General features: G+C 43.7%; 1 protein-coding gene across 2 annotated transcripts; it reads right to left on the bottom strand.

Annotated features, from left to right (window-relative positions):
* Window positions 1–2,539: 2,539 nt before the first annotated feature.
* Window positions 2,540–8,658, bottom strand: LOC124031806 (putative beta-lactamase-like 1). Of its 2 annotated transcripts, none has more exons than XM_046343486.1 (7): window positions 8,438–8,658; window positions 7,612–7,754; window positions 5,605–5,711; window positions 5,212–5,369; window positions 4,818–5,047; window positions 4,409–4,514; window positions 2,540–4,110 (listed from the first exon to the last, which is right to left on the bottom strand). In XM_046343486.1, the coding sequence occupies exons 2-7, from the start codon at window positions 7,715–7,717 to the stop codon at window positions 3,126–3,128; spliced, it is 1,692 nt and encodes a 563-aa protein (XP_046199442.1). In that variant the 5' UTR covers window positions 7,718–7,754; window positions 8,438–8,658; the 3' UTR covers window positions 2,540–3,125. The 2 variants fall into 2 exon arrangements, with proteins under 2 accessions (XP_046199442.1, XP_046199443.1); XM_046343487.1 differs by having other exon boundaries at window positions 8,454–8,658.
* Between the last annotated feature and the right edge of the window lie 422 nt (window positions 8,659–9,080).

Raw genomic sequence — 9,080 nt, 5'->3', positions numbered from 1 at the left:
AAACATATCAGGGTGGATGCATCAAATCTCATTCAAGTACATATTCATAAAAGCTCAGTTTTTCCCAAAGTGCTGATTGACACTTACCTTGACAAGAACCGCATTAGACATCTGGCAAAAAGCCACGAGGAGCAGGAAAATAGAGAGCAGTCTTCCTCTTTTCTCTTTCTCTGTGATACAGTATGTTCTGTTTCTGGGTTTCTCTCTTGATATAAAAATATATTTTTTTGACTGGACTCCAACCTGGGCTCAAAAAGGATATGATTGGTAATAATTACAGCATGTTATCTCTAGTTAATAAATAGCTGGTTATTAGGTCTATATGGTGACATAAATAACCTGACACTGTTCATATGGTCAGAAAACAGTAAGAGAAGCTAAGAGAGGCATCAGATGTGATGTTTTATTGGGTTTTACCCTCTGATATTTCTCTTGTCTCTATATGATACATCTTTTACTGTACGCTGTGTTGATAAATAGTGTCCATTTCAGAAAGATTAACGGGGGGGCTCTGTTCAATCTGTATCGCTCAAGCATTACAGATTGCGTGATAGACATTTAAAGGTCATTTTCCATTGAGCTGACATATGCAGTGTTTACAGTGAATGCAGTTTTTACTAACGTGGGAACAATGCCTTTAAATTTCAATCACGCTGTAATGCTGAAATGACGCAATACGGATTGAATAGAGCCTTAACTTTCTGTTCCTGTTTAGTCACTATCAAAAATTGAGACTTAGGTGGACCCTATTCCACAATTTCTTTGATTTTATTATGACATTTTTTACCGGTTCCCTTAGTAAACCACAAACTCAATAGGGTTTTGTTCTTTTTACTGTGATTCAGTCATAAACTCAGCAAAAAAAGTAACGTCCCTTTTCAGGACCCTGTCTTTCAAAAATAATTAGTAAAAATCAAAATACCTTCACAGATCTTCATTGTAAAGGGTTTAAACACTGTTTCCCATGCTTGTTCAATGACCAATAAATAATTAATGAACATGCACCTGTGGAATGGTCGTTAAGACACTAACAGCTTACAGACGGTAGGCAATTAAGGTCACAGTAATGAAAACTTAGGACACTAAAAACACCAAAAGAAAGATGCCCAGGGTCCCTGCACATTTTGCTGAATGTGCCATAGGCATGCTGCAAGGAGGCATGAGGACTGCAGATGTGGTCAGGGCAATAAATTGCAATGTCCGTACTGTGAGATGCCTAAGACAGCACTACAGGGAGACAGGACGGACAGCTGATCGTCTTCGCAGTGGCAGACCACGTGTAACAACACCTGCACAGGATCGGTACATCCGAACATCACACCTGCGGGACAGGTACAGGATGGCAACAATAACTGCCCGAGTTACACCAGGAACGCACAATCCCTCCATCAATGCTCAGACTGTCCACAATAGGCTGAGAGAGGTTGGACTGAGGGCTTGTAGGCCTGTTGTAAGGCTGGTACCACCAGACATCACCGGCAACAACGTCGCCTATGGGCACAAACCCACTGTCGCTGGACCAGACAGGACTGGCAAAAAGTGCACTTCACTGACGTGTTATGGTTTTGTCTCACCAGGGGTGATGGTCGGATTCGCGTTTATCGTCAAAGGAATGAGCGTTACACCGAGGCCTGTACTCTGGAGCGGAATCAATTTGGAGGTGGAGTGCCCGTCATGGTCTGGGGCGGTGTGTCACAGGATGATTGGACTGAGCTTGTTGTAATTGCAGGCAATCTCAATGCTGTGCATTACAAGGAAGACATCCTCCTCCCTCATGTGGTACCCTTCCTGCAGGCTCATCCTGACATGACCCTCCAGCATGACAATGCCACCAGTCATACTGCTCGTTCTGTGCGTGATTTCCTGCAAGACAGGAATGTCAGTGTTCTGCCATGGCCAGTGAAGAGCCTGGATCTCAATCCCATTGAGTACGTCTGGGACCTGTTGGATCGGAGGGTGAGGGTGAGGGCCATTCCCCCCCAGAAATGTCCGGGAACTTACAGGTGCCTTGGGTAACATCTCACAGCAAGAACTGTAAAATCTGGTGCAGTCCATGAGGAGATGCACTGCAGTGCTTAATGCAGCTGGTGGCCACACCAGATACCGACTGTTACTTTTGATTTTAACCCCCTCCTTTGTTCAGGGACACATTATTCAATTTCTGTTAGGCACATGTCTGTGGAACTTGTTCAGTTTATGTCTCAGCTGTTGAATCTTATGTTCATACAAATATTTACACATGTTAAGTTTGCTGAAAATAACCGTTGTTGACAGTGAGAGGACGTTTCTTTTATTCTTTTAGTTTGTGTTGACAGCATATGGACTCTACTCAATTTTGTATAATTGCATTGTATGAATGCAGTATTATTGTATTCTGAAAGTTACATATCTTGAAACTTGTTTTCCTGACATGCAAAACATTTTGGGACTATATCAACAATGGACTAACAAAACAAATCCACAAATATCGTTTTTGGATGGAGTTTTCCTTTAGGCCAGGGAGCTCTGCACTTGCCATCTAAAATGTGGAGACAAAACATTTAGACAACAGGATTTTCTTTCCCAAGGTCATTTGAGGCACTTAAATGAATTAAAAGTGAGAAAAGTGGACATACAGAATTGCTTACAGAATTGTCACCACAGTCATATTTTGTCGTGAGACAAATAACTATCATAGTGACGACAGCTTCTTTCATTGAAGTAACAAGGTAACAGAAAGAATGTGTCACCACAGTATAACAAACAATATAACGCACCCATTTAATTTAACCTTCATGTAACCTTAATGAGGCATCATTCAATAAGAATAACTTCACACAAGAGACAGCATGATATTTGCATGGAAGACAATTGACATTGAAGATAAGATCATTATAAAACGACTTACAATTGCACTACTTTACAGAACACAATAACAAGGCCCTCTGACATTCACTGTAAGAAAAATAACAATTCACTCATTCACTCATTCACTCATTCACGTCATACACATTAAAAAAATAAGCATTTGAAAGGGTAGAAAAATTAAAATTCCAAAGTCTCTGCACACTGTTCAGGCTCTGAAATGATCCACTTAAAATCCAGAATTCCATCTGTGATTCCATACAATAAAAACAGTTCAGGGTTTAACTGTTGAAGATTGGCCGTCGAGCTATCCGGAGCACTTTGTAAGTGTTGAGCCCAGGAGAGTCGAATCCAGGCGACACGCCCTTCTCGTTGAAATAATAGAAGTTAAAGAGTTGCCTGTCCTGGGTCTCCAGAGACACTGAGATGCTGTTGACCTTCAGCTTGCAGGGGTACTCCCCCTCGAACACCACCCTGAACACCCTCTCCTGCAGGAAGTCCAGCCTGATAGTCCTGTACTTGGCCAGCATCATGGTGTCCACCTGGGGCCCAAACTGCTGCATGACCAGCACCCCGCCCAAACTCGCCTTTATCTCATAGAAGGTCATGTTCTGGTAGGTGAAGAGGCCCACATAGGGCGTGGGGTCGGGCGGTGGCGAGAGCTTGCGCTGTGCATTCCTGAAAGCGCTCTCCATGGCTGGGATGAGATGGCTGTAGGCCTGAGTGACCAGATCCCCGTCCATTATTGGCGGCCTCACCCCGGCCATCAGCACCACCAGGCCCAGCTTCAGTCGGGGAACCAGGGAGAAGGTGGTGGCGTAGCCGTCCAGGTCTCCGTCCTTACGAACCACCTCGTAGCCCAGCTGCTCGTTGACCTCCCAGGGCGTGCCAGTGTAGTTGGCGAAGTAGCCCTGGTGGCAGCGAAACAGAGGGGTCAGCAGGGTCTTCAGGGTGTCATGTTGGAGGAGGGGCCGGCTGTAAGCCCCTAGAAGCACCATGGCTAGTTTGGCCATGTCGGCCGCCGTGGAGTACATCTGGCCAGCGGGCCGATACCAGCCCAGGTCGTAGAGCGGTGCCGATTGGCCGCTGCTGTACACGCCCACTGCCATCTGGCTCTGAATGGCTGGGGTTATATCAAAGCCTGTGTCCTCCATCCCCAGCTGCTCCAGGATGTTGTCGGACACCCAGCTCTCGTAGTCGGATTTTGCAAAGTTCTCGGCCAAGACATTAGCCAATAAAGAGAAGGCCACGTTGCTGTAGTGACATCTAGGGAAGCGAGAGGAAGTATTGGTGATTTTTACATTTAAGTCATTTTAGCAGACACGTTTATCCAGAGTGAAACAGGAGCAATTAGGGTTAAGTGCCTTGCTCAAGGACACGTCAACAGATTTTCCCTTAGTCGGCTTCGGGATTCATACCAGCAACCTTTCGGTTATTGGCCCAACACTCTTAATCACTAGGGTAACCTGCAACCCCATGTCACAGTCACATTAAATCACCACCACCCTTTACCAAAATTGACTGGATAAGCTCTTAACAGGAAGGGGAATGAGGTGCATCTTACTTGGTGCCTGGGTCTGCCACCAGGACATCATCCTGTAATAGATCTATAGCAGCGTCTGTGTCTCCACCCCAGAGTAGATTTGTTGACCGAAGCCGTCTGGGTAACCCTGAAGACGAAACAAATTCTGGAGTCAAAAGAACGTCAAACGTTCTGGAGTCAAAGGAATGTACAAGGGAACTCCCTTTATCACGTAGTGCTTTCCTCAGTTTTAATCCCGTGAGAGTACAGTACATTACATTACATACAGTCCGAGGGATCTGGTCAGGACAAAAGGCTAATAGGCCAGGAGCTTATTACCGCCATCATTAGGGACAAGTCTCGATCTAAGTATAGCCTCTCTCTCCACTCACGCAATGGCCAAGGTAAGCTAAGGTTAATGTACAGTCATGAAGAGGAAGAGTGCCTTCACCAGAGAGCTGACCGGCCATCCTGCGCAGGGTGACAGAGGGAGAGCGTGGCTGGGTGTCTCTGTCAGAACCAGCCTTGACATCCACTACTCCCCGCCGCTTCCCCAGCGGGTTCTTGATGGTGAAGTTTGCTGCATACTTCTCCAAAGGGTCATCCAAGGAGGCCACCTTCCCCTCCTCCCATAGCTTGTACAGCATCAGTGTCGGGAAGATCTTTGAGAGACTTGCAATTCTGTTGGGGAAACAGTTGTTGAGTGTTATTACTCCTACAACCATTCACCTTTGTGGCAAATCTCCGAATACTCTCATAGACACAAATCTGTCACAGAATTCATGTACATCGCATCTAACATGCTTCTAACAAATGTTTTAACAACAGAGGAGAGCAGAGCTCACCTGTACACTGTGTATTCGTTGGGTGGAGGCGAGGAAGGATCACTCCCGTTCCTTCTGCCAAAGTTTCCGTTCCACAACACAGAGTCGTTGAAGACAATGATGGCAGACAGAGCTGGTAGTGTAGTGTCATGAATACTCAACCTTAGGACAACATCTATCTGTATGGGGGAAAAAAATGGCATCTTGTGAAGAAAAATGTGCATGTTGTGCTTTCTGCCTCAAAAACAACACAGGGCAAATCTGTCATGTTTGACAAAGTAAAGTAAAGTAAAGTCAATGCCAAATAGGCAGCTACACATGTCTGTTTATATATAGTCTAGTGCTTGTCTAATTCATGTTTGTTATCAAACAAATTCCATTCATGATCTCACGATTTGAAATGTTATTGTTGACCTTTTCTAATGCTTCCTTGAGTGCAGGGATGGGATGTTCCAGGAGTACTGGCTCAGGGAAACGAGGGCACATCTTTTCCTCCTTCACCTCAATGTTCACAACATTGCCTGTGGACAGAAAGAAAGGGGGTGTAACAAGTGCAGGTGGTGAATCACACTTCACGTGGTACCAAACTGGGCCGTTAAGCCAGTTCACGTCTACTAACGCCAATCATTTTCAGTTGCAACAGAAAAAGACTGTTTGAGTGAGGGAGGTTCATCCAGTTCTCTTTGGCAACATGGTCCCATTATGTTAAAGTGGTGACATTTAACCATTGCGGTTGTTTTAGGTCACCTTATCTCACATGTTAGTTGTGTAATTTACTATCTGATGTGACGATTTGTCTGTGTTACAAATGGTAGACAATACTCATTCTGTTGCCAGTTTATGTTATTCTGTACCAGGCTATGTACAGCAGGGCCGTGCACAGACCTTTCACGGGGCAGGTGCTCAAAATGAAAAAAGGGCACCCACCTGAGCCTATGGCGACAGACGAAGAACCCCTTAAGGTTCTAGATAGCAACTAGTGTAGTGAATTTTAAGCACAGATTCAACCACAAAGACCAGGGAGGTTTCTCAATGCCTCACAAAGAAGGGCACCAATTGGTAGATGTGTAAAAAAATAAATAATAAAAAGCAGACGCTGAATATACCTTTGAGCATGGTGAAGTTGTTAATTAGGCTTTGGATGGTATATCAATACACCCAGTCACTACAAAGACACGTGTCCTTCCTATCTCAGTTGCCGGAGAGGAAAGAAACTGCTCAGGGATTTCACCATGAGACCAATGGTGATTTTAAAACAGTTACAGAGTTTACTGGCAGTGATAGGAAAAAACTAAGGATGGATCAACAACATTGTAGTTACTCCAAGATACTAACCTAAATGACAGAGTGAAAAGAAGGAAGCCTGTACAGAATTCAAATATTCCAAAACATGCATCCTGTTTGCAACAAGACACAAATACTGCATAAAATGTGGCAAATGTTTTACTTTTTGTCCTAAAGACAAAGCTTTATGTTAGGGGCAAAACCGGACACAACACATTACTGAGTACCACTCTTCATATTTTAGAGACTTACCCAAAAATACTATGTAACAGCTGTAAACACCACCAAAGGTGCTTCTACAAAGTATTGACTCAGGGGTGGGAATACTTATGTGAATTAGATACATTTCTAAAAACAAGATTTCACTTTGTCATTGTCTGTAACACCACAAAATGTGGAATAAGTCAAGGGGTATGAATACTTTCTGAAGGCACTGTACGGTGGGTAGCTAGAGTGTAGACTACCTGTGTTGCTGCTGCTCTCCTGCCCTGACACAGTGCAAACCCTGACTGAAGAAGGGTTGGAGGTCAGAGGGTCGCAGATGCAGCTGCTCCTCTCTATGTCTTTCTGCTTCGCTCTGCTGCGCATAGGCTGTCAGCCAACCAGAACAAAAATTGATAATGATATAAATCAAGTGTTCCTCAAATCTTATGCTGCAGAGGGTGGTGGTATAATTATAATACAAATAATAACTATACAACCACCCAAAAGTACACTTGGTGAGTGAGAGGACAACGGGACAGGTGTTCAGGGCACAGGTAGACCCCTATCTGTGCACATGCCTGATCTACAGTATGTGTCCTGTACAGGAACACCTACTTTCGTACCACTTCATACTCTTCCTCCCTCCCGCCCCTGGTGTTAAAGCCTGCATTAAAGGGCCCGGTAATCCAGCAGCTTTGTGTAATCCCCAGCAGCCCCTGCAAACGAGCAATTAAGCCAAAGAGGATAAGGAAGCCACATGTACAAAAGTGTTTCCATGTTAAAACCCACATCGAAGTATTTTTGTCTGCTTGGGCGAAATGGCTACACCTCAACGGTCTCCCATTAGAACACACTCACAATTCAAGAATGGCTCTTGAATCAGTGGATGTATGGAACCACACGTGGGATGGGAAATTCTCTTTTGACTCTTACCTATTTTTAATTTTGGCATCCTGTACTGCCAAATAAAGCATCCCGTCATGACCAAGGATATCAGCAAAAAGACCACCATGCCTAACTTGGTCCATTTCACCTTCATCTTGCTGGTCTGGTGGTCTTGCCCAAGGTTGGACAGGCTGGAAATGACATGAAAGTTAGTTGCACCTCTTACAGTCTTTATCCTTGGAATCCTAATTGTCCTCAATCAAATAGATTTCCTAATTAAGTATTCTTTGGCATGTGAGGATAAATTGGTTAGGGGATGAAAAAACGTCTGATTAACACAACAGTGGTTAATGTCTTTCCAAAAGAAAACATGACATTGAAACAGAAGCGTGTTGCATCAAGCCTATAGTAGCCTATAGCAATACACGCCTATAGCAATACAAGACTATAGTAGCCTATAGCAATACACGCCTATAGCAATACAAGACTATAGTAGCCTATAGCAATACACGCCTATAGCAATACAAGCCTATAGTAGCCTATAGCAATACACGCCTATAGCAATACAAGACTATAGTAGCCTATAGCAATACACGCCTATAGCAATACAAGACTATAGTAGCCTATAGCAATACACACCTATAGCAATACAAGACTATAGTAGCCTATAGCAATACACGCCTATAGCAATACAAGACTATAGTAGCCTATAGCAATACACGCCTATAGCAATACAAGACTATAGTAGCCTATAGCAATACACGCCTATAGCAATACAAGCCAGAACACTGTCAATGCCAAGTGCTAATGCAATAATATGTACTTTCATAGATAGAATCCTATTGACTGTATAAATACAGTGCAGCCGACTTACCACTCAGTATGCTCACTTTTCCAGCTGAGAGAAGTTCCACAAAACCCAAACTTCTCACATCACTGATGTTTCATCTTCAGTAGGATGCTAGCAAAACCCCACCATCCAACCTCTCCAGTTACTTCAGTACTCTTTCACAGAGACATACAGTACATGTACAGTAACCAATGGCTCCCAATCATTCACTTGCTACCTGCTACTACCTACCCACACTTAATCCTAGTCGGTGATCCCTGAATGGGTGATTCAATTCCCTGTCCGCAAACTATGGGCCGTGACGTCATAATCTCCAGAGATTCTGCTGTAAAGCCATGCTGGAGAAGGCCTAGGAGAGGAGGGAACCCTTAAGCTCTCATCCTCAGCAATAAAATCAGTTCAAGCTGAACGGGGGGAGGGCGAATTGATTCACTTCACAAATCACACTCTATACCAGGGTTCCCCTAGCAAATAAAACCCGCTGGTGATTTTATTTGCAACCTCAAGTTTTCATTTAGAAATAAATATTTTTTATTATAATATAATTTTTCTTGTTTCAACTCAGCATCATAAACAAATTGGCCGGCTGGTGGTTTTATTTGCCACCTCAAGTTCTCTTTTAAATATATATATTTTTAATTATTATATCATTTTCCTTGTTTCAGGT

Source organism: Oncorhynchus gorbuscha, linkage group LG03, assembly GCF_021184085.1.
Source record: "Oncorhynchus gorbuscha isolate QuinsamMale2020 ecotype Even-year linkage group LG03, OgorEven_v1.0, whole genome shotgun sequence".
Taxonomy (NCBI): Eukaryota; Metazoa; Chordata; class Actinopteri; order Salmoniformes; family Salmonidae; genus Oncorhynchus; species Oncorhynchus gorbuscha.
The sequence above is the reverse complement of the archived record's forward strand: the minus strand, read 5'-3'. Positions and strand labels throughout refer to the sequence as shown.